Source organism: Schistocerca piceifrons, chromosome X (assembly GCF_021461385.2).
Source record: "Schistocerca piceifrons isolate TAMUIC-IGC-003096 chromosome X, iqSchPice1.1, whole genome shotgun sequence".
Lineage (NCBI taxonomy): Eukaryota > Metazoa > Arthropoda > Insecta > Orthoptera > Acrididae > Schistocerca > Schistocerca piceifrons.
Window position 1 is genome coordinate 911434006 of NC_060149.1, and position 27107 is coordinate 911461112.

At 39.4% G+C, this 27107-nt stretch overlaps 1 protein-coding gene across 4 annotated transcripts in view; it reads left to right on the forward strand.

Moving 5' to 3' along the window:
- The window catches only part of LOC124721874 (sarcolemmal membrane-associated protein-like), a 351987-nt gene that overhangs the window by 231903 nt on the left and 92977 nt on the right, over positions 1–27107 (forward strand). For all 4 annotated transcript variants that reach the window (XR_007006401.1, XM_047247014.1, XM_047247016.1 and 1 more), the window contains 2 exons: positions 2430–2548; positions 8032–8095. Coding sequence is in view for 3 of the 4 variants with exons in the window: in XM_047247014.1 (XP_047102970.1) it covers positions 2430–2548; positions 8032–8095 (183 nt within the window). In the remaining variant the exon portion in view is untranslated. The remainder of the gene's footprint in view (positions 1–2429; positions 2549–8031; positions 8096–27107) is intronic.

Here is a 27107-nt window from a genome sequence, read left to right on the forward strand (position 1 = left end):
CCTCGCTGTCTGGTCTCCTCCCCCTAACAACCCAACCCCCCCCCCCCCCCCTCTTCCAACCATCTCCTTTACAGATGAACCACACTTTCCTAAAATTCTTCCTATAAACCGACATTGACCATTCACCTTTCCTACCACAACCCTCACATGCTCGTTCCATTTAATATCACTTTGGAGAATTATGCCCAGATATTTAAACAATGTTACTGCCCTGAAGCAGTACACAACTAATGCTGTATCTGAACATTACAGGTTTTGTTTTTCCTACTTGTCCACATTAACATATATTGTTCTACATTTAGAACCAGCTGCCATTCATCACACAAACAAGAAATTTTTTCCGAGTTGTCTTGTATCATCCTACATTCATCTATGATATACTCCCATACATCACAGCATCATCAGCAAACGATCACAGATTACTGCCTATCCTGTCCGCCGGATCATTTATGAATATAGGAAATACCAGTGGTCTTGTCACACTTCCTGTGTCACTCCAGATGATACTCTTGTACATGGTGTACACAATAACTGGTGGACTGAAGTTTCACAGTTGGATTTTTTCACAGTTTTAGATTCACAAGTATTTAGCAGAATTCTTGATGCAATGTATAGGACCTTTTTGAATTGCAACCATAACATTTAGTGTCTTTTGCTTCGACAGTCTTTGATCAGTCAGTAGCCTCCTTCAGTACGGTAACTACAAATTATACAGTAGTAGTAGTCAGAATGGTAACTAAATATTAATGTGTCTTTTTGCAATTATTGCTTAAAATTGGTGTGCAAATGTCACATCCTGTTGATTTTGTTGCTAACACTGAGATAGTTTTGGAGTTCCTTATTGAAAATACATCCTGTCATTGCTTTCAGGGTGTTTAGTGTATGTTTCACTCACTTTTAAAGTTGGTAAATATTTACTCTACTTTAACTAAACAATTGCATTTAATAATTTTTGAGACCATTTCTCATGGAGAAGTCTACATAGTTGACTTATTTTTGTTAATCTCCAGTTAGTATTCTTGTGTCAACAGATGTTTGATTAATGGTATTGGTAGTCTAAAAAACCAAATGCACCTCTAGTGACTATCTTGTAGCATTATATCTTATAAATTGAGCCAACATCTTGTCTAGTTTTCATCAATTTCCACAAATTTCTTACTTTCCATTACATGAAATACTGTCAGTAAACCAGGTTCGATTCCTGGCCAGGTTGGGGATTTTCTCTGCCCGAGGACTGGGTGCTTGTGTTGTCGTCATCATCATCATCATCATCATCATCATCATTTGTGAGAGTGACTAGATTGGATTGTGAAAAGAAAATGGACTGTGTAAAAATTGGGACTTAATACAGGTGCTGATGACCGCGCAATTAAGCGCCCCACAAACGAAACATCATCAAACTGTCAGTAAAATCTATTTCATCTTATGTTTAACTTCTAATTTTTCTCTGACCATCTCCATTAATGATTTCTTCACTAATACAAGTCAACCAGTGTGATAAGTTTCCTGTGGAAACATAATTACAGATCTAAAATACGTGTTAAGTAATAATTTATAGAACAAGTATGCCATTCCAATTACATACAGTATAATGTACCTTACTGTGAGAGGCTGGAGATTATTGAGAAAATAATCAAAATTTCAGAGATTGTGAGGTACAGTTAAGACGTTAAAGGGAGAGGGGGGGGGGGGGGGGGGGTGTATCCACAAATCGTCAAAAATAAAAGTGTATAAGGTGATGACTGTCCCCATGTTAATACATGGTAGCAAGAACAGGATTGTTAACAGAACAGATGACAGAAAATCAGAAGCTTCTGAAATGAGATTTTTAAATCTGTGACATATTGTACACTCCTGAATGAAAAACAGAAGTATATGGAAGGAATCCAAAATTTTCAATGTCTATACATATTATAAATTTAGTCACCTTCTACATTTTTTTCCTACTGGTATGTGACGGCTACTCACAGAAAGTACTGTAGTGATTTTGATATGTTTTTATTAATAGATATACTGATTAATGAGGAAGGTTTGTGCTTATAATTTATTACCAGATCACCAGACTAGTCATCTGGCCATAGATACTTAATGCTACCAGTGTGAATCCACGGCAAGTCACTAGTAGATGAATACAAGACAGCAAACTAAACCAGAGAAATATATTTAACAAATTGACAGTTACAGAACCCCCAAAGATTTTGTTGGAGGATAAGCCAACAGGAAGACCTGTCGGTAGAAGGAATAGACCCATGGGCCTAAACCTTGAAGAAAACATGGGAGGAAGAGGAGAACAGACTTAACCTTAACAGTGACATGGAATAATTTGCTGTGTGCATAAAGTTATCGAAGTTAAAATAACACACAATATTTATAACAGTTTTACTTAACTCCTGTAGTTGCATTTACATCAATTGTTTTTTCTTTATTAGTTAAACTGGAAGACGCACGTTCTCAAGAAGACTCACTGTTAGATAACGTTCACCAGCTGGAAGAAAATTTAGCAGCTCTAAGGAAACAAGTTGACAAAACTCCTCATGATAACTCTCAGGTATGCTCTTTTGGTGCTACTGTTTGAAATTGTCTTTAGTTTTTAAGTGGTTTTTATTTTGTTTATCTGTTACTTCTGTTACTATACTAGACATTCCCCCCCCCTCCCCAAATCCTTAGTGAAGAGTACTGGAAAGTGTTAACATATAAAATAAGTGAGATGCTGGCAATGAATTGTAAAGCAAAAATCAGATATATTTCGCAATAGAAATACATTAACATACAATTTTTTTTAAATGTGTTGTCATATTCTTAGAGGAGATGGTACTGCTCAAAACTAGAAAAAAGTTCCTTAAACATTTGTCTGGAAACAAATAATTGTTGAGATATGGGCCATTCTGGCCTACGATAGACGTTTGTCTGTTGACATTGCAATATGGTTACCACTCAGTCTTACACATTCCTCTGTCCTCCTCCTCCCTCATCAAAGAATCACGATCTCATGCAAAAACGCTTGGCTTCTATGATTGCATCACATGCGTGAGCCACGTGTTCCTGCACAGTGTGAAAGTGTGAATATTGTCAGTGGGGGTGGAAAACCCTAATGCCTTTAGAAAGAATGTTGTATACATGGAAGAGGCCTGGAAACATTGGAAAGTTCCAGATAGATTATATAAGGATAAGACAGAGATTTAGGAACCAGGTTTTAAATTGTAAGACATTTCCAGGGGCTGATGTGGATTCTGACCACAGTTCATTGGTTATGAACTGTAGATTGAAACTGAAGAAACTGCAAAAAGGTGGGAATTAAAGGAGATGGGGCCTGGATAAACTGAAAGACCCAGAGGTTATAGACAGTTTCAGTGAGAATATTAGGGAACAATTGACAAGAACAGGGCAAAGAAATATAGTAGAACAAGAATGGGTAGAAACTTCCTGGCACATTAAAACTGTGTGCCAGACCGAAACTCGAACTCGGGACCTTTGCCTTTCACAGGCAAGTGCTCTACCGACTGAGCTACCCAAGCACGACTCATGCCGCGTCCTCACAGCATTAATTCCGCCAGTACCTCATCCCCTACCTTCCAAACTTTACGGAAGCTCTCCTGCGAACCTTGCAGAACTAGCACTCCTGCGGAGACATGGCTTAGCCACAGCCTGGGGGTTGTTTCTAGAATGAAATTTTCACTCTACAGCGGAGTGTGCGCTGATATGAAACTTCGTGGCAGATTAAAACTGTGTGCCAGACCGAGACTTAAACTCGGGACCTTTGCCTTTCGCGGGCATGTGCTCTACCAATTTCATTCTAGAAACAACCCACAGGCTGTGGCTAAGCCATGTCTCCGGAATATTCTTTCTTTCAGGAGTGCTAGTTCTGCAAGGTTCGCAGGAGAGCTTCTGTGAAGTTTGGAAGGTAGGAGACGTGGTACTGGCGGAATTAAAGCTGTGAGGACGGGGCGTGAGTCGTGCTTGGGTAGCTCAGTTGGTAGAGCACTTGCCTGCGAAAGGCAAAGGTCCCGAGTTCGAGTCTCGGTCCGGCACACAGTCTTAATCTGCCAGGAAGTTTGATATCAATGCACACTCTGCTGTAGAGTGAAAATTTCATTCTAGAAGAATGGGTAGCTTTGAGAGATGGAATAGCGTAGGCAGCAGAGGATCAAGTAGGTAAAAAGAAGAGGGCTAGTAGAAATCGATGCCAATCTCAGGGAAGATCAGTTTGGATTCTGTAGAAATGTTGGAACATGCGAGGCAGTACTGATCCTACAACTTCTCAGACAATAGGTTAAGGAAAGGCTAACCAACGTTTCTAGCATTTGTAGACTTAGAGAAAGCTTTTGACAGGGTTTACTGGAATACTCTCTTTCAGCTTCTGAAGGTGGCAGGGATAAAATACAGAGTGAGAGGCTATTTACAATTTGTACAGAAACCGGATGGCAGTTATGAGAGTCAAGGGGCATGGAAGGGAAGCAGTGGTTGAGAAGGGAGTGATACAGAGTTGTAGCCTATCCCCGATGTTATTCAATCTGTATACTGAGCAAGCAGTAAAGGAAACAAAAGAAAAATTTGGAGTTGGAAGAAATAAAAAGTTGAGGTTTGCCAATGACATTGTAATTCTGTCAGAGACAGCAAAAGGCCTGGAAGAGCAACTGAGTGGAATAGACAGTGTCTTGAAAGGAGGATATAAGATGAACATCAACAAAAGTGAAATGAGGATAATAGACTGTAGTTGAATTAAATCAGGTGATGCTGAGGGTATTAGATTAGGAAACGAGAGACTTAAAGTAGTAAATGAGTTTTGCTCTTCAGGGAGCAAAATAACTGATGATGTTCAGAGTAGAGAGGATATAAAATGTAGAGTGGCTATGGCAAGGAAAGTATTTCTGATGAAGAGAAATTTGTTAATATAGAGTATAGAGTTAAGTGTCAGGAAATCTTTTCTGAAAGTATTTGTATGGAGTGTAGCCATGTATGGAAGTGAAACATTGATGATAAACAGTTTAGACAAGAAGAGAGTAGAAGCTTTTGAAATGTGGTGCTACAGAAGAATACACAAGATTAGATGGGTAGATCACGTAACGAATGAGGTGGTACTGAATAAAAATGGAGAGAAGAGGAACTTGTGGCACAAATTGACAAGAAGGGATTGGTTGGTAGGACATGTTCTGATGCACCAAGGGATCACCAATTTAGTACTGGAGGGAAGCATTTAGGGTAAAAATTGTAGAGGGAGACCAAGAGATGAATACGCTATGCAGATTCATAAGGATGTAAGTTGCAGTAATTATTCAGAGATGAGGCGGCTTGCACAGGATAGAGTAGCATGGAGAGTTGCCTCAAACCAGTCTCTGGACTGAAGACCACAACAACAGCCATAAGTGTAAGGCATTAAGTAAAGTTGTAAGCAAAGAATATGATAATGAGCCATCTCTAACAATCCATTGCTCATTAAACATATGTGTTGGGTACTGCTATATGAGGCACAGAAAATGGGGTGGTGTCCAGTTGTGTATAAGTCGGGAACTTGAAATTTAGCACATATTTTTGATGAAATTGGAATCTATTTTGGTCAAAATCAGTTTTATTTTATTTCTTTCATTTTTTAGATGATTAGACAAATAAATTTAAAAGCTCTACATGACTGAATACAAAATTAATCGTGCTTCACTTGGAGGTGAAGTAATATAATAAAAAAGGATATGAAATAATTTTTATTATCTATAATAAGAACTTTTTGAGTGGAACGTTCACTTTCGCAAAACTCCATTTTTTTTCCAAAATAGTCTTTGCTCTTCATCATCTTTCGGCTCTAATTTCAGTAAATGATTCTTTCTGTTGAAAGGCAGAAGCATTTTCTCACCAGTAAATACAGTGCTTCTCTAGTTTGAGGAGTTTCTCAACATATCTTCCTTTTCCCATCAAGTTCCATCCTTGCACAATCTACAGCACAGTTGATTTTGAATCTGTCAGTGTAAATCCTGATTAGCGTGTTGGAGAGCTGTAGGCATTGTTTGAATAGAAGTGAAATTGGAGGAGAGCAGAATTATCTTCTCTATCTGTGCTTTACAAGAAGACCCTTAGCGTGTTTGAAATAAGTTGACCGGTTTTGTTTTCTGGTTGCTCCATTGTGGACACTCTACAACATAGCATTTGGCCATGAACGTAAACAATTACCTTGACCACTCGATGAGTATGATCCTGCAGGAGAACATGTCATGCCTCCGTCTCACAAGGGCAACCAGCCTACACCTGTATTGTGTGTTTCTGTGAAAACAAAACTGACTCATGGTCATATAGGGGTGGTCAATCCCTTCAGGTATTGTCAGTTATACTTGAACCTTGTGATGGATCAGGATTAGTCTTCTTTAGTTTTGAAATAGAAATAAATAAATAAAGAACTTAGTACACAAGGCATTTGGTAACAGCTACCATGAAATTACTTACTGAGGTTGACAGCATTGTAAATGTGAGAGTTCTGGCCGGACCTCTACCCGTATCTTACATAACCATAGTTCAAGATAGCCACGACCTAGAACTGCCACATTCGTGTGTCCACATAACACTAACTCTAGCTAGCAGACAAACATACATGTTTCTTTGTTCTAAGATATATGGTCCCATGGCTGAGTTCTGCATTGCCATGCATGGCAAGTACCTTATAGAGACCTTTCAACTGCCCATAGTTGACGTGGCACCAGAGTTTTAAGTTATAAGCCCACTGATGTGTTATTTCATTCATGCACTGATGCATTCTTTATTTTGCAGATATCTTCTGATTGTGCATTCTCATTCCAAATTGGAATTGGCCATATATAGTGCAATAGTAGGAACTGAAAATTAGTTGCATTTTGGTATTTATATGCTATATCAAACTATCCTTAATAAAATAGTTCATGTGGGTACAGTTCAATACAAAACAACATTTATTAGATAAATCTGCATTTTCATACTTTGAGGCAGAATTTGCATTTATATTCACATTTATTGCATATGTGAATTTTTCAGGTCTGTGTGCTTCAGCTACATCAGTTACGCTTATGCAACAGTATGGGTAATTCACAGTGTACTGATATACAGCACCTGTTACCTTGTGTGGTAAAACGCATGACCTTAATAATCTGTTACCCACAATTCCTACCTGCACATTGACACTGAAGTAAACCTGATGCTATGCCTGACAGTTGTGCCACAGTCTTAGGAAAAACTACAGTGACATATACAGCCAATAACAGATGAGCAATTAATATCAACAGGAAAGCATGGTACACCACTGAATACTGATTATTCTCACCACAAGTAAAATGATCCATACTTCAAGTATTTGTTTGCAGATACATGTTTGTAGGAAGACTTTTCTAGTTTTGACCTGTATTGTTGCCTGTAAGAATATGGAAGACTTGCTTTTTAATATTCTGGGTATTTATGCACCATCACTGATTATGTAATCTCACAGATACGGTGTTCAGGAAATGTCACAAAATGATAAAAAATAGTGTAAAGTTTGATACAGTGATTCCAGTTTACATGGATGTTTCTCTCTTGTGCATAAGATTTCTCTCTCTCTCTCTCTCTCTCTCTCTCTCTCTCACACACACACACACACACACACACACACACACACACACACACACACACACACACACACACAGAGAGAGAGAGAGAGAGAGAGAGAGAGAGAGAGAGAGAGAGAATAGTAATGAGATCTATATTACTGTAACCTCTTAATGTGCCTTTTGTTTTTAAACAATCTTTATGAAATATGCAAATTTTAGTTTTAGTGGCAAATTTTACTGGAAATAATACCAAGCCTTTATTGTGATTACTACTAGAAAAGCAAGTCTTACCTCAGCTTCAGGATTCATACATTGACTCTGCAAAACTATTCCTGTGTAATTGTTTGATTTCAACTTTCTCAACATTTTCAATTATAATGAAAATTAATAGATTGTCCATTGTTTAGCAGTGCTTGTTGTTGTGACCATTCATTACCACTTACGAGCATAATTATATTGGTTACTGTACTACAATAATTATTTGTGTCTCCAGACAATTGCCCAGGTGAACGCTAATCAGAACAACAAATTAAAAGCCGAAGTAATTAAACTTGAAGGTAAGTTGACAATAGCTTGTTTAAGTGTTCCTAATTAGGCAGTAGCATGAAGTATTAGACTTATGAAATTGTTCTGAGTGCTTTCTAGGTAGCCAATATGTTACATACAATATGTGGTGGTGGTAGTTTTGTGTTGCCCAGTTTTTGTTACAACAGTTTTCTACACTGCAAAATGCGCAGAAGAAAATCTTACTTGCTCTACAGTAGCATAAATGTGGTATGCAGTTTCTAGTGGACTTTTTCTGCATCCTTTACTTACAGTGCATATTAATCTTTGCTATGGAAATGGGGAAGAATGACTAATGGTAAAGTGGAAATGGTGCAAGTAAAAAAAGGCTAGTTGTGCAGAAGCTGTTGCTTCAGATGGAAGGTAATTTGATTATAACTAATTCAAAATAACAGGTTTACAGATTGCGGCTTAGAAGTATTTAAATTCTATAACGCAAAGTCCCACCACTACAGTGGGTTGACGTAAATGAAGCAGTAAAGGTATAATTCATTATAGACACAAATATTATGGCCTATTAGGTCTGTAGTTACACATGGAATTTATCAGTACATAATTAGGTTCTATATGTCTCTACAAGTCATAGTTATTTCTATTTGAGAATTTCCTTTATAATAGATTGCATACAGTTAGGAACACAGTTAAAATTGGGACTTTCGAATGACAAAATTGGTTTGTAGTCAAATAAATATACTATACTTCATAGAACAAAAAAGTTATTTGATTTACTGGTGTAATAAGATTCTTATTAGAGAAATTATTGTTTGCCAAAGCAAGTTGAACGTAAACATTGAGTAGTTGGTGATGTTTTGTAAGTTAGTTTTTAATATATTGAGAAATTTAAAACAAGTGGTAAGCTCCAAAAAGATTGATTATATGGTAATAAAAATTTGCAAACATAAGAACAAAATTGTAATAAATCTGATTAATGCATAGGACCTTCTGTCTAGGTTGGTAACTTAGATATAGTATAGTACAGAATTACGTATGGCAAAGAGTAAATAGATGCTAAAGGAAAATAAAGAAAAGAGAGAGAACAAAAGTGAAAAAGAATGTTGGCAAAATAAAATAAAAACAAAAATATAGACTCTAGTAACATACACTCCTGGAAATGGAAAAAAGAACACATTGACACCGGTGTGTCAGACCCACCATACTTGCTCCGGACACTGCGAGAGGGCTGTACAAGCAATGATCACACGCACGGCACAGCGGACACACCAGGAACCGCGGTGTTGGCCGTCGAATGGCTCTAGCTGCGCAGCATTTGTGCACCGCCGCCGTCAGTGTCAGCCAGTTTGCCGTGGCATACGGAGCTCCATCGCAGTCTTTAACACTGGTAGCATGCCGCGACAGCGTGGACGTGAACCGTATGTGCAGTTGACGGACTTTGAGCGAGGGCGTATAGTGGGCATGCGGGAGGCCGGGTGGGCGTACCGCCGAATTGCTCAACACGTGGGGCGTGAGGTCTCCACAGTACATCGATGTTGTCGCCAGTGGTCGGCGGAAGGTGCACGTGCCCGTCGACCTGGGACCGGACCGCAGCGACGCACGGATGCACGCCAAGACCGTAGGATCCTACGCAGTGCCGTAGGGGACCGCACCGCCACTTCCCAGCAAATCAGGGACACTGTTGCTCCTGGGGCATCGGCGAGGACCATTCGCAACCGTCTCCATGAAGCTGGGCTACGGTCCCGCACACCGTTAGGCCGTCTTCCGCTCACGCCCCAACATCGTGCAGCCCGCCTCCAGTGGTGTCGCGACAGGCGTGAATGGAGGGACGAATGGAGACGTGTCGTCTTCAGCGATGAGAGTCGCTTCTGCCTTGGTGCCAATGATGGTCGTATGCGTGTTTGGCGCCGTGCAGGTGAGCGCCACAATCAGGACTGCATACGACCGAGGCACACAGGCCCAACACCCGGCATCATGGTGTGGGGAGCGATCTCCTACACTGGCCGTATACCACTGGTGATCGTCGAGGGGACACTGAATAGTGCACGGTACATCCAAACCGTCATCGAACCCATCGTTCTACCATTCCTAGACCGGCAAGGGAACTTGCTGTTCCAACAGGACAATGCACGTCCACATGTATTCCGTGCCACCCAACGTGCTCTAGAAGGTGTAAGTCAACTACCCTGGCCAGCAAGATCTCCGGATCTGTCCCCCATTGAGCATGTTTGGGACTGGATGAAGCGTCGTCTCACGCGGTCTGCACGTCCAGCACGAACGCTGGTCCAACTGAGGCGCCAGGTGGAAATGGCATGGCAAGCCGTTCCACAGGACTACATCCAGCATCTCTACGATTGTCTCCATGGGAGAATAGCAGCCTGCATTGCTGCGAAAGGTGGATATACACTGTACTAGTGCCGACATTGTGCATGCTCTGTTGCCTGTGTCTATGTGCCTGTGGTTCTGTCAGTGTGATCATGTGATGTATCTGACCCCAGGAATGTGTCAATAAAGTTTCCCCTTCCTGGGACAATGAATTCACGGTGTTCTTATTTCAATTTCCAGGAGTGTAGATGAAGGAGGTTGGAAAATTAAATGGATGAAGTATCTGTGAATGTCATTTCAATAAAATGAGAAGGAAGAAGTAAATCATTGTGCAACTTCTGTATGAAAATTACAGTGACCCTGGTAGGCTGAGGTACAATGTTTATAATGCCAGAGATAAGAGTGCATAAATTGCCGAGAGACACTGTTGTGGAATGGAGATTCAAAAATTGCAGGCTCATCAAAAATGGCTTCCACATTTCAAAAGGCAACAAAAATTAAATGAAACCATAACAAGCAGATATGGTGCATTCTTTATCAAGAAGTATTAAAGACATCATCATTGAAGTAGCAGCTGTTACTGATGACACAGTTTTAAGTCACTGATAGAACTTGTCCATGGTTTTGCATTAAGTTGACAAAGTAGTGGTGACTTTTTGTTAGGTTGCTGCTATAATGGTTTGGTGGTAACATGGTGACATGAATGAATGGATATCAGCTTTAAAATTCTCAAACAACAAGCTGAATCTCTTATGGTCTATGTATCATTTGAAAATAACCAAGCCAGTAAACACTAGGTGTTGCTGTAGTTGGCTTCTACTAATATTTGATTTATGGCCTTGGACACTAACAAGAGTCTTAGTTACATTTTGTGTTCACGGATGGTAAAAGCAGACATTTTACCCTGTTGGTTTGAGAAGTAACATATCTCCATTCTTAACTTTGATGTGGCACACACTACGAGCTGTGGCTTGTTTTAAATGGTATGATGATTTTATTCAATCTGAAAATAACTAAATTTGTTAATGTGGAACAGGTTTTGGGTGATACGGGCAGTGTTCTGCTTGAAGATTAGTGGCCATCTGCTTGTCAATAGTACATGAGTGTTGTTACTTCTGAATAAAAAGTATATTTTTTAATTGATTAGTTTTGTTAGACTTTGTTAGTGCTATTGTATCACAAACTGCACGACTCTGTCTGACAGACAAAGTGAATGAAAGCTGTTTGTCAGGAAAGGCTGGAAACAATGGTGAATGTCAGTATGTACAATTTGTTTCTTCAGTTGCAGAATGCCATTTAGAGAGCAGCATACATCTTTACCCATCAAGACAATCTCAAGAACAATTCATGTGAAAATTGATTCCACATCGTCAGTCTTAGATTGTGCAAAGGCTATAAATATAAAAAAACTGATAAAGACTTTGAAAAATTGAAAGCTGAGACAGATCTATATTCATCACAAGTGATACCAACAAGCAGTTGTTAAAAGTAACAGTCAGGCCTAAGTTCTCAAAAGCTATTGACACACATATCCTCATATTGCTTCTTGTTGATAAATAAAAGCAGGTACTGTGAGGTGGTGTTTGGGGATTTTGCCGAATCTTCAAAGTGCTTCCTTATTACAGCAGTCACAGGCAGGCACGTATTCAGACATACATCACTCATAAGAAAAACTTTACAGTAGGTTAAGTAATGTGTCCATATTACTGTTGCATAAGTTTTCAGCTGTATGTGCATAACTAAGCACATAAGGATGCAATGGTTATGTAATGAATTTTGATAAAGATATTGGAAAGTAGCCCCTCAACAACCTGTCATTATTATGGTCTTGATGCCTTCAAGCAGTTGCCAAGTGATGTAGTGAAGTTGTAAGACACTGAACTCGTATTTGAAAGGGTGACAGTTCAAATTCCTGTCAATTCTTATTCAGATTTATGTTGTCTGTGATTTCCCTAAATTTATTAAGGTGAATCCCAGAATGATTTCCTTCAAAGATATCAGCCAATTTCCTTGCCCAATCACAGCTTGTGCTCCACTTCTAATGACCTCGACATCGACGTTAAACCTTAGTCTATCTTTCATTCTTAAAGCTGTTGTCTCAACATGGAGCTAATATTGTGGGGATTGTATACAAACAAAGAAAAACACCACTTAAAGATTTAGTTGCTACAGAATTGTGGAATGGTGGGACAATATGCTATATAGGTATAAAGGTGATACGTTCACAGTGAAATGGAAGGACGATAGGGGTACATTCATTGCTCGCCAACGTATATAGCATCATCTGGAATGCATACAAAACCAAATCGCAGATATGCTGAAGCCACTTCAAATATCAAATTATTGTGTATGCCTTCAGTGCAGTGTAGTTCAGAGTGTAACTGTCAAACTGTTGAAACTGTGTATTTGCTGCTGATGGAAGTAGTGTATGCTTTTTCAGTGCAAATTAAATACGGCTGAAATCATTGAAGATGATGTGTAAGTACTTTCATCTTTACAATGTTTAATTAACCCACTTTCTGCTGCACATGCTAGCTAAATTTACATCTGCATACACATTCTGGAAGTCACCATATGGTGCAAAAGGTCGTTATTAGAAATGTACTTTTGCAGTGCTAGAATCGTTCAGCAATTCCCATTTGAGTTCATAAAGTGTCTCCTTAGTACTTCTATGTTGATCGAGCCTGAAGGCAACAAGTTCAGTAGCATACCTCTGAATTGCTTCAATGTCTTCTTTTAATCTAACCAGATGTGGTTCCAAGGCACTCAAGCAGTACTCATTACTGGTTCCCTTTAGTGTTCTATACGTGATCTCTTTTATAGGTGAGCTACACTTTCTTAAAATTACCCCAAATAAACTATTCACATTTTCTAGTACCAACTTAACATGTTAATTCCATTTCACACTGCTTTGCAACTTTATGCCTAAATGTTTGCCACTACTGTTTTAAGCAGCACACCAGCTAAATTACATTTACATATTACAGGTTTGTTTCCACTATTCATCTGCATTAACTTAGCTTTTTCTACATTTACAGCAAGCTGCCATTCATCACACCTAATACAAATTTTGTCTAAGTCATCTTGTATCCTCACACTATCTGTCAGATCATTTATGCATTACAAGTACAAGAATGGTCCTACCACACTTCCCTGGGATATTTCTGATACTGTTGACCAAGTTGAACACTGGCCACCAAGGAAAAAATACTGGATTCTATTACTTAAGAAGTCTGCAAGCACATACAAGTGAACATGTTTCTGTAAGCTTGGAGCAGTCTGCAATGGGGCACTGTGTCAAACACTTTCTGGATATCTAGGGACATGGAATCTGCCTGTTGCCCTTCATCCATGGTTTGCGAGATATCATGTGAGGAAAGAGCAATCTGAACCTCGCTTGAGCGATGCTTTATAAATCTGTGCTAATTTGTGTACAGAAGCTTTTCTGTGTTGAGGAAATTTGTTATATTGAAACTGGGAATATGCTCAAGAACTATGAGGTAAACCAACATTAAAGATATTAGTCTGTAGCTTTGTGGGTTTGTTCTTTTACCATTCTTAAGTACAGGAGTTATTTGCACTTTTTCCCCAGCCATTTGGGACTTTGCAGTGAGCAAGAGATTTGTGAGAAATGCAGGTATGGGACCAATGCTGAAGAGTACACTCTGTAGAACCGAATTGGGATTCCATCGGGTCGGGATTTGGTGGCTTGCTTGTTTCAACCCTTTCAGTTGCTTGCCAGCACTAGGGATTTTTTTTTTCCCCTATGGGAGTCTGCACAATGCTCAGACAACAGTTTGTCTATATGATCCTTCTGTGTGACTGTATTAAGAAGGCTAGGAGAATTTTTTATGCTGAAAGGAACAGATAAGCAAGTGTTAGTGTCCTGCTTAGACAATAACTTGCCATAATATAGGTCCAATATGATGCACCTGCCAGTGTTCAAAAAGGACAGATTAAGTACAGTTTGTGGTAAAGTATTTATTACTGTGGAAAGTAGTCCACCTTGTAGTAAAATTGAAGTAGATATTTCATGCGAGTGAGAGGTTATACTTGACAACTGGACTAAATTAATAATTGTTTCTTTTTACTGACCCACAACCCAACCCCCTTGGCTCAGACGATACATCTGCTGAACAGTTGAAAGAGAACTTGTCTCATTTCAAATAGATACCACACTCAAACAATTACAGTTGGTGGTGACCTGAATCTATCCTGGATATGATGCCAAAAATACATGTCAAAGTTGGTGGTAGGCATTAAACGTCATTTGAAATCATACTGAATACTTTCTCAGAAAACTAATTTGAATAGTGAGTTCAGAAGCCCACTTAAAGTGTAAATGCTTCCAAAAATATACTAGACATCTTAGCAACAAATAATCATGAGCAGATAGGGAGCATCACCACGGATACAGGGATTAATGACCACAACAAATAAAAATTTGGTTGATGCCTTCCTAAGAAAGTCTCCACTCCTTCCAGTCTATCTAACCATAGACCAGATGTGGTTCAAATTCAAAGAAATAGTATTGATGGCAGATAAAAAGACAGAGAGATAATGATCATATATAAAGTACACTAGCGGCAACACACACTCGATGCCTCCACTGCCCGATAGCAATGGTAATCTTACCAATGACAACATCACTAAAGCAGAGTTACTTTACTAAACAAGATTTTCAAAAATTTCTTCATCAAAGAAGGCAAAGCAGATACTTCAGAATTCAAATCAAGAACCACTACCAACATGAGTAACTTAGATGTATATACCGTTTATGTAGCACACCAAAACGCAATCAGTACCTTCACTGTGCAATAGCAATGGTAATGTTACCAGTGATGGCAGCACTGAGGCAAAGCTATTAATAAAATTTTTTTTTCAGAATTTATTCACAAAAGAATACAAATTTGATTCAAGAACTGCTGCCAACATGACTAATTTTGTGAAGTTTACAGGGTGTCTCACCTAACTCTGCCACCTCAAATATCTCTGGAAGAACAATAGATATTCAAAAATGGGTTTCACCAGCATGAACGTATGGCAGGGGCTTAGGAAACCAAATACTGCACGAAATTTTAAAGTGTAAACAAATTCTGTTTTCAACACAAACTCGTGTCTTTTTAAATGGACACCCTCTATTATTTCGTATGCAATCAATAGTATGAAAAATAGCAAAAATAATGGCATTGGTTGCATTGCAGTACGTCAATTACACCCCAAGAAATTGCGAAGCAAAGTTGAAGCTCAAAACAAAAGATGTGCACAGCTAGCACACATCCTGAGACTCAAGTGTGCACCTCACACTGCCGGTAATCACGATGTGATTGACGTATTACGTCAGTGGAATGTTAATGTATGGTGTGGTATTGTATGACAACATATCATTGGCCCAAATTTCACTGATGGCACTCCTAAAGGGAGTAGTTTAGCCCCTTCTTGATCTGTACCTTACGTGAACCAGTCCACCTCTTATAATGTGTCAAATAATGCAATTTCAGAATGATGGATGTCCTGCACAGAATGTTTGTTGCAAAATGACAACTAGAAGTACAATTAGTGGTAACACACTTGGTTTCATGTTTCTAAACCTCATAAGTTCTGAAATATGTGGTTTGTAAAGGATAGCAACGGCATCACAGTTTCTGATGTAATGTATCATGTGCAGTAGTGTGCTCAAAGCAGGGGTTGCCTGCACTGGCACCTCTACTCTGCCATAAACATACCAATATCACCACAGCACCTTCTACCTTCAGTGTACAAGTGTCTCCTAATCTGATCTGCTGAGCTGCACTCATACTATAACGTGATTCACTTATGTTGCCACATTAAAACATGTTTTCTTGTGGCTTGTTACATTTTCTGTCATCTAATAGATATACCGGCCTTCAGTAATGAAGAAAAACTAGATATTATTTTAATTTACGGTGAATGTCACAGAAATGCAACTGCAGCTGTAACACTGTATGCTGAACGCTACCCAGATCATGGTGTCCATCACATCGAACCATTGGCAACATCTGCAAGACACTCACGGAAACAGGAAGCTGTGCTCTCACAAAACGTCGATGTACAATGCCAGTGACTGGCAATGGAAATGAAATTGCTGTTCTGGCTGCTGTAGTGCACAGTCCTCAGGTGGGTGTACAAAAAATTCAACGAGGTGTAGGAATAAGCCACTGTAGTGTGTGCAGAATCTTGCATCAGTGTCGGTTTCATCCATTCCATATCTCACTGCACCAAGAACTGTATGGGAATGAGTTTGAATCCCGCATTGCATTCTGTTTTTTTTTGCGCTTCAGCAGTTGCAAGGTAATCCAGTGTTCCTAAGCTTCATTTACAATTCATGGTAATGTGAATCTGCAGAACATGCACTACTAGTCTGTGCAAAATCCCCTCTGGATTCACCAAGTTTGCTCATCAACGACAGTGGAGTGTCAATGTTTGGTGCGGTATCATTGCTAACTGTATTGTAGGTTCCTATTTTTACTGTGGAACATTGAATGGACAGCGAAATGCATCATTTCTTCAACACACACTAGCACTCCTCATGGAGGACCTAGGGTTGGAAACTCGTCTATCAGTGGGGTTCCTACATGATGGATGTCGTGCACACAATGCAAAAGTTGCCAGAGATGTTCTGGATGTGACATTTCCAAATAGGTTGATGGGGCGGGGAGGTACTGTGCAGTCACCAGCATAGTCCCCCGACTTGACACCATTAGACTTCTTTCTCTGGGGCGCAGTGAGAGACAGTGTGTATCAAGAAGCCCCAATGACAGTAGAGGATAAGCAACATCGTATTACTGCGGCACGTGTGGCAATATCTGTAGAAACTCTACTATCTGTGCAACTCTCTCTCGTTACCCATCTGCAAACGTGTTTTGATACAAACAGAAGGCACTTCAAACATATGTTGACATGACGCAGTTTCATTGGTCAAGATGCGGGTGTATTTTCTATGCTGGATGTAATGGACAACAATATGGTTTCTGTGGGTGACAGGGCACTAGTAATTGTGTTTAGCAAAGTGAATTCAAGTGTGTTATCTCTAATTGTAGCTCTAGTTGTCATTTCGCTTGAATAAACATACATTGACAATTTGAAAAATGTAACTTTGTGTTGGACATGTTACTTGTTTAATTTTGTGGATTGTGCATACCTTCGCATTGTGCACTTAAATTATTTCAAGCGTCAACTTTGCTTTGCAATTCCTCGGGATGTAATTGACGTACTGCGACACAACCAACGCCATTATTTTTGTGAATTTTCACGCTATTGATTGCATATGAAATAATAGGGGATGTCCATTTAAAAAATACACAAGTTTGTGTTGAAAATAGTATTTGTTTACATTTTAAAATTTCACGTAGTATTTGGTTTCCTAAGCCCCTGCCGTACGTTCATGCTGGTGAAAATCATTTTTGAGTATCTATTGTTGTTCCAGAGATATTTGAGGGGGGCAGAGTCAGGTGAGACACCCTGTATATCCTCTGTGTTGCAGAGCAGCTTAAATCATGCAATAAAGGCAAGTCTTTCCAGTCCACATTGTATACCAATTAAGTTTATTTCCGAGTATGCCAAAACAGTAGCTCCATACCTAATAATCATATACAACCGCTTGCCAGTTGAAAGATCCTTACCTAAAGACTTGAAAGTTGATCAGGTCACACCAATACTCACAGAAGGAAATATAAGTAATTTGCTGAATTGTGGACCCATATCACCATCATCGATTTGCAGTAGGGTTGTGGAATATATACTTTGTTAGAATATTATGAATTACCTTGAAGAAAAAGATCTAATGACAAATTGCCAACATGGATTCAGAAAAGGGGATGTCAAAGTAAGTCCAAATTTTTAGATTAACAGGAGGATTTTGACACAGTTCCTCACAAGGGACTTCTAATCAAATTGTGTGTGCCTACAGATTGTCATCTCATTTATGCGACTTAATTTGTGATTTCCTGTCAGAAAAGCCACAGTTTGTAGTAATTGATGGAAAGTCATTGAGTAAAACAGAAATAATATCTGGCATTCCCCAAGGGCTGAGTTATAGGCCCTCTGCTGTTTCTGATCTCTACACTGAAGAGCCAAATAACATGGTATGCCTACCTAATATCATGAAGGAGCCCCACAAACATGCAGAAGAGCCGCAACACGCCCTGCCATGGACTCAAATGATTTCTGAAGTAGTGCCGGAGGGAATTGGCACCACGAGTCCTGCAGAGCTCTCCATGAATCCGTAAAAGTACGAATGGGTAGATATTCCCTCTGAACAGCATGTTGCGAGGCATTCCAGATATGCTCAATAATGTTCATGTCTGAGGAGTTAAGTGGCCAGTGAAAGTGTTTAAACTCAGAAGTGTGTTCCTGGGGTCACTGTGTAGCAATTCTGGACATGTGGGGTGTTGCCTTGTCCTGCTGGAGTTGCTAAAGTCTGTTGGAATGCACAGTGGACATGAATGGATGTAGGTGATCCGACAGGTTGCTTTATCACTCCAACTGCACATGCCCCACATCATTACAGAGCTTCCACCAGCTTGGACAGTCCCCTGATGACGTGGAGGGTCCATGGATTCATGAGGTTGTCTCCATACCTGTACACGTCCATCTGCTTGATACAATTTGAAATGAGACTCGTCTGACCAGGCAACATGTTTCCAGTAATTGACAATCCAATGTCAGTGTTGATGGGCCCAGACGAAGTGTAAAGTTTTGTGCCGTGTAGTCATCAAGAGTACATGAGTGAGCCTTCAGCTCCGAAAGCCCATTACAATGATGTTTTGTTGAATGTTACACATGCTGACACTTGTTGATCGCCCAGCATTGAAATCTGCAGCAGTTCACAGAAGGGTTGCACTTCTGTCACATTGAATGATCCTATTCTGTCATCGTTGGTCCTGTTCTTGCAGGATCGTTTGCGATGTCAGAGATTGGATGTTTTACCGGATTCTCGAAGTTCATGTTACACTCGTGAAATGTACGTACGGGAAAATCCCCACTTCATCGCTACCTCGGAGATGCTGTGTCCCGTCACTTGGGTTCTGACCATAATTCCACCTTCAAACTCACTTAAATCTTGATAACATACCATTGTGACAGCAGCAATCAGTCTAACAACTGCACCAGACACTTGATGTCTTATCTAGGCACTGCTGACCTCAATGCTGTATTCTGCCTGTTTACATACCTCTGTATTTGAATATGCATGCCTATTCCAGTTTCTTTGTTCCTTCAGTGTGTGTAAACAATTTAGGAGACAATTTGAGCTGCCCTATTAGATTGTTTGCAGATGATGCTGTCATTTATTGTCTTGTAAAAGTCATCAAATGATCAAAACCAACTGCAAGGTTTTAGACACAATATCTGTATGGTGTGAAAAGCGGCAGTTGACCCTGAATAATGAAATGAATGAGCATTAATTTTTCCCATGTGCTGTTCAAGAGCAGAATAGTAGAGAAATAGCTTAAAGGTGGCTCACTGAAGCCTATGCCAGGCACTTAACTGTGAATTGTAGAGTAATCATATAGATGTGGAGATAAACATAGAGTATTTATGGAAAAATGTAAATTGATTGTAAATAATACTCTGCAGAAGTATGTGGCAAGTAAATGGGCTAAGGATGGATTTAATAACAAAATTCAGAACATTTAGAGATTGTTGCACAAAACAGGAATACAGTATTAGTGGTGTGTGACATAGTCGCATCAATTAAATATTTAAATGTAACATTGCAAAGTAATATGAAATTGAACATTCACTTAGGTTGGTAGAAGGAAAGGTGAATGGGTGACTTCAGCGTATTGGGTGAATTCTGGGAGGTTGTAACTCATCACTGGTGTGTCCCAGTTTTGAGTACTGCTCAAGTGTTTGAGATTCCCGCCAGGTTGCATTAAAGGAAGACATCAAAGCAGTTTGGAGGCATTCTGCTAGACTCATTACTGGTAGATTCAATCAACAGGTGAGTATCACAGAGGTGCTCCATGAACTCAAATGGGGAACCCCTGGAGGTAAGATGGTGTTCTTTATGTGAAACACAAATAAGAAATTTATTAGACATCCAGCAGACAGGCTAACTGCAGAACGATTTTATTGCCGCCAGCCTAAATTTCGCATAAGGACCACAAAGATAAGAAAAACTAAGGCTCATTCAGAAGCATATACACAATTGTTTCTGCCTCAGTTCATTTCCCAGCAAAACAGAGACGGGAGCTTACAATATGAGAAATCAGGACTTCATCCAATCCACCTACAGGCATTGAAATAAATCAATAGTGAAGGCTGAAAATTTGTGCCAGACCAGGACTGGAACCTGAATGCCCTGCTTCTCTAGAATGGTTGCCTCAACTGCCTCAGCCATTCAGACATACATCCTTTCCGATCCAGATTCTCGAGCTATCATGTGTAAGTAGCGCCCCCATCCATTGCCCCCGCTGCTCGTAGCAGTCGCAAAGTTCCGCAAGCATTTGGAAGATACAGTGCCTTTTGCACTAACAGTACCTAGAGCCATCCTTGTTCATATATATGTGGTGTCTATTATGTCTGACAGAACAGATGGCTCAAGGTACTTCCAGTGCAGATGCACCATATCTTCCAAACCACTACGGAGCTTAGTGGTTGCTATGAGCAGTGGGGCTAATGGGTGGAGATGCTACTTGCACGTGACAAGTTGAGAATCTGGATCAGTGTACCTGGATTGCTGAAGCAGTAAAGGAAAATGCTCTAGAGGAGCAGAGAGTGTAGGTTTGAGTTCCAGTCCAGCACAAATTTTCAACCTTCACTTTTCAATACCCTTAGGTAGTTGAAGTTCTGATTTCTCATAATATAATTTCTTTATGGCAACTGTGCCACCAGTGGTGTCTGCTCTGTTGTACATGTCTGACAGAATAGACACTACTTATCAGTAGGAAACGAATGCCGACGAGCAGTGGTATGAGGTACCCTCTGCCATGCACTATAGGGCACCTTGTGGAGTATGTATGTAGATGTACTAAGAAATGTGCAGTTCATATATTCCGTTTATGTTATTTGCTGTGAGGAGAAACAAGCTGGGAAAGCTCTTGCAAAGCAAAATACAAAACTGGACGGCACAGATTAACACATTGAATCTTGTTTAAAAATTTGAAAACTATTTTGGTCCTATTATGGCCTCAGATTATGAGATTATTCTGTAAATCTCTTAGTTGAAACATACTGTTTTGAGGAGTGTGTGGAAGGAGGAGAAATCAGCATTAAATTTGTGTTGTTCATTGTAATCTGTTAGTAAATGAAACATTTGCTCTCACTGAATGTTTACAGCAGCATTTAGGCTTCTGCAGCTCAGTATGTAGAACAGAAATTTCTTTGTACCCGATGCCATAGTTACTTATTTTTAGTTTAGCATTTAGTGCTCATGGACAGTCACAAGTACATTAACAACTATAAACAGAGAAATTTTAAATAACTAATTAAATATAGGGGTAGCTTGACATATTTCTTAAAGGGCTGTGGTAAAAGCACACGAGGGGCAGCCCGAACGATATGTGGCACCATCTGCACCACCTAGCTGTGGTCACAACTTGGAGAATCGTTGTCATCCTTATCTGTTGAGAGTAGCAGCTGTTCCCCGTCCCACATCCAATTTGGTTCAGTTTGTGCCAGGTGACATGAGGAAGGTAGAAGCCAGGGAATTTGATAGTTGGGTTTTTAACTTACAAGTAACCTTTCTGAGGTAAAGATGACCTCTCCAGTTTCCAGGTGGCCACAGGTTTGAAACTGTTCTTTAACTGTCTCATGACAGTCATCTGGGCTAGTCGACAAGATTTCATTTGGTTTATAGAACCTTGCTGAATTATATTGTGTATGGGGAGAGATTGGTTCTACCATATTCCTGCCCATCACTGAGCAAGAGTTTTCTGTCTTCTGACATGAGGTCGAATGACGTTGCTTAGCGCTGGGACCCACTGAACAAGTATAGTGAGAATCATATTGGATATGATGTGTGTGACTTAAACATCCATTAGGTGGATGTGGGAACAGTTGACCTATATGAACAATACCCAGATGATTAATAAATTAAAGCCAATGTTGCTGTTCCGAGAGTGTTTGCATCAACTCCCTTCAAAATTCCAGTTCATTTTTGCAATAAATTTTGGTCCCTGTCCATTTTTTCTCCCATTGTTCAAAGGCAATTGATGTGGTCAAACTCACCACCAAGTACTTTTAATTGCTCTACTGCATTGTAATAGACTGTCTTCAAATACTGTGGAAAGTAGTTCACATACTTGTTGCTCAGATGGGATGTTGCAACATCTGTCTTTAGGGGGGTTTGGTTTTAGCTTCCACCTCCTGAAACACTCATCCAATACACACAACTTCTTTGTCACCATTTCTTCTGTCTCTGAGAGATTGGTCTGTTGGATTACTTAAAGATGTCATCCGCCTATATAAATTTACGAGACATCAGAATAGGTTCACCTTGAAAGTATGCTACATGCGTTCTCTGGATAGCACTAATAGTGCAGTAGTGAACAGTTGCAGCCATGCTGTTCTCTTAGACCTCACAGCTTTGACAGAAACAATTCTTCAAACAGTCTTCATCAAGACTCACAATTTCATACATGTACATTCAGCTCACAGTTAATTGTATGCCAGCTTAATGTTGAAGGCAGTGAGCAGAGCTGAGTGTGATTACATGTTGAAGATCCGTAAAGTCCACTCTGCTGATGTCGTGGTTCTTACAGCCAGTAAGGTATTATGATGTGGGAGAATGTGTGCCTGCTTAGTGGGTGGCCTGTGTTTGCTTGCTGGTCATTCAAGAATTTGTAAAGAAAGTTAAATTTTCTAAGAACATTTCCATGAAGCATACATTCTTTTATAGAAGACCAGTAATTATGAATTTAGATTTGCATCGAAAGTTGTTTTTTTTTTTGTGTGTGTGTGTGTTCAGTATGTAATTGAAAATAAGAGACCTTGCATTTTTCGAAGGGGGGATGGGGGGGGGGGGGACCTGGAATTAAATATGTGATAATTAGCATATCTTTGAGGAATTTTATATTTAAATGACACATGTATTGAAAATGCATAGAAAAAAAGAAAAAAAGATAATGACTGAAATGACATTCGAACTAGCAATTATCAGTCTCAAGTACTACTGATACGAAGTCTGTTCAAGAAATTCTAGAACTTTGTCCACAAGATTTTTCTACACTTATCTTTTACTTATTGGTCTCCGCAGTTGATACACTGCTCCCAAAGCCCTTTCCACTTCTTGTAGCAGTCTTGATACTGTCTTGCTGGATTGTGCGAAGCGCCATCTGCAATTATTTTTTATCTTGTCTATTGTTGCAAATCTTCGTCCTTCAATGGGGTTTCCAAGTTTGGAAAGTAAAAAAAAAGTCTGCAGGGGCCAGGTCAGAAGAGTATGGAGGATGAAGTATCATAGCGATTTCGTTTTTTGTGCAATAGTCAAGCACTAGCAGTGATGAATGTGCGAGTGTGCTTTCATGATGCGAGAGCCATGAAATGTCTCACCACATTTAACACTGTTTCCTTCTCATGTTTTCTCACAGGTGTCCGAGCACATCCTGGTCGTACTATCGATTAAAAGTTTGTCCCTGTGGAACAAACTCATATGATGAACTACTCCTTCAAAGTCATAGAAAACTATCAGCATGGCTTTGACATGGCTTTGATCTGAGCTGATGAGCTTTTATTGATTTTGGAGAACCTTTCCTGGCCCATTGTGAAGACTGAACCTGGGTTTCAAAACCATAACTGTAGACCCACGTCTCATCACCAGATATGATTCTCTTAAGGAACAGCTCATTCTCATTTGCGCTATCCAAGAGCTCTTCACAGATTGTGAGGTAAAGGTCTTTCTAGTCTTGACTCGCAAGCACTGGGATGAACTTGGCGGCATCATGATGCATTCCAAGATGCTGCATCAGGGTTTCATGGCATGATACAACTAAAATGTTACATTCTTCTGCAATCCCTCAGACGGTCAGTCTTTGATTGGCACAGTTTCGTTGACGTTCCTGACATTAGCTTCATCAGCAGACATCGAAGGGTGTCCTGAAAGAGGGTCATCTTTAATTCCTGTGTTGCCATTTTTAAACTGTGTGAACCATTCGTGATACTGAGTACAGCTTAAGCACTCATCACCGTAGGCTTCCTGCATCATTTGGTGTGTGTCTGTAATGGTTTTCTTGAGATTCATGCAAAATTTAAAGCAGATGCGTTGCCCCTGTAACTCTGCCATTTCGAAATTCGCGAACTATGCGACACAATGAACAGCACTGAACAATAACCAACAGGCATACAACAATGAAACTTCTGGCGGTTACACATTAAACACAGGCATGTGCAGGGATGCCAACCGCATTTTGCTCCAGCACACCATTGGTGCAAAATTATGAATGTTCCGGAACTTTTTGAACAGACCTCTTATTTCTTTTCTCCATTAATATGAATCTTGTGCTTCACTGTAATACTCGTAGAACATGCACCTTTATTTAAAAATTTGCATTGGCCAGGATCGGACTCAGACCACCCACATGGTAGGTGAGCATTTTACCCCAGTGCCACATAGCCCTTCAAGTAAGTGATATTGATTTATGGAATTAGAGGTACTCAGAAAACTTAAAGATCAGATTTTCTCAAGAATTTCTGAGAGTTGCACTGAACTGCTTGATGGCATTTGTGTTGGTGCTCTGCACCTAGCATACCATAAATATAAAAAATTATCCAATTGCCACGTGGTCTGCTGTAAGCAGAAAAAGTGGGTGCTACAGAAAAATTAATGCAGATGATTACATATGTGAATGTGTTGCAGTAAGCTTGATGGGTGGACAAGATAAAGACATTAATGTGTAATGTTGCAACACCCATGTACGCCAGCTTAAAATAGAAACAAGCTGTGAGAAATTTCTGTTATAAACAGACAAGATATCGTGCCCCATTTAAGAGTATGCAGAATTATATAAATAATTGTAAATCCAGGAACCATCTGCACGCCCATGATTATAGGCAGATACTTCATTGAGTCATAGTAAATAGAATAAGCCTGGTAATGAGAGTATTAAAACATGTCTTGGAAATTAAGTAATATAAGAAAATATATCATGAAAGATAAATTCCCCCCAATGGTTCTTGTTAACTTAAGCGAGAGAGGTAAATGCGTTGTAGAAGGTTGTTGGTCTTTCACTTACTGTATTTTTAAGTTACCCTTTTGGTCGCTGATTTCATTTAGATGATTTAAGTTACATTCCTGATGTAGAGGCATAGTCTATTGTTAATGGATAGTTATGTTGCTAGACAGTCACTTTTCTATCAATGTATTATGACTCTTATGTATTATAATTTACAATTATATGGGCTGCTTTCTCGTATTATTTCATAAATGGAAAAACAATGTGTAATATTTAGTATATTTTAAGCAGACAGTAATGGACCAATTTGTTTTAATTACACTTTAAAAAATCCCCACAGAAAGATTTACACTGTCAGCAGCAAGTACCCAGTTGTGCCAATCATTGTCCTTATACAAAAGTTTTGTAATTAGATAATATTCCCTCAGAATCAAGTGTGAAAAACAAATAACATATGTAATTACCAGCTCTTGTTGAAACCACGTAGGCACAGGTGATTTTATTTCAGTATTGTTAACACAAATCTGTAGACAACTTCAACAGTGTGTCATTAGCAATAGCTGCCAATCGTGTGATGTTATCTTCAAAAGTCCATTTAGCAAATAGAAAATATATTTGGTAACTTATATTATTAGTGAATATGCTTGATATTTTGGCAATAACTTCACAAAGTGCATAACAGTGTCTGTATTCCTGTACGAAACTTAATCTTTTTAGATGTTTTACTTAGAAAAGGCAGTGTAATCTCTAATCAGCTGTTAACAGCATTAGATTGAATGCCATTGCATTATAAGGACATATATATTTTCAAGTACGATAATACGTATCACAGTAAGATATTAAAAGGAATGTGTGTAGGCAGAGGACGGGGGGATGAAATAGAGAGGGAAAGAACAAAAAGGAACATTGCTGTTTCAGAGTCTGAAATATATCATTGTTGTATAAAAAGTGGAATTCAAAGAAGATTAATGTGGATTATAGATGTGTGTGATATATGCTGTCAGGTATATAGGCAGCATTAAATATTCATCTGTGCTGTGTGCTTTACTTTATCCACTGAAACTAATATTTAAGTGGTCTTGGACTGTACACAGAACTTCAAAAAATGTTTAAAATGTCCACTTCAGTATGCCTAATTCTGACGGAAAATTTGGTACGTATCGTGTCAAACTGAAACCTAAAGAGGTGAACTTACTCCTCATACGTGCAATGCTGTTCATTGTAATGAAATGCTGTCGGTGAATGGAAACAATTGGTGCTTCTTTCGTTTTTTCATTGTGTTGTAACATGTTATAGATAAATGTGGAAACTTCATGAGAAGGGAGTGGATGGAATGAACTCTTCAAGAGAATTGAGAGACTGGAATGGAAACAATAACAAATGTACCAGCAAAAATGCATAGAAGTGTTAAAAGTGGCATACTGAAAAATAATGTATATGAGTAGCATCAAAACTACACCTACCAATTCGTGGGATATAGCAGGAGACACCATGGAGGTAGTGACCACATTCAGTTATCTCGGTTCCCAGATCTCTGCTGATGGCGACTGCAGCCATGAAATCCGGAGACGCCTGTTGCTCGGTAGACAGGCGA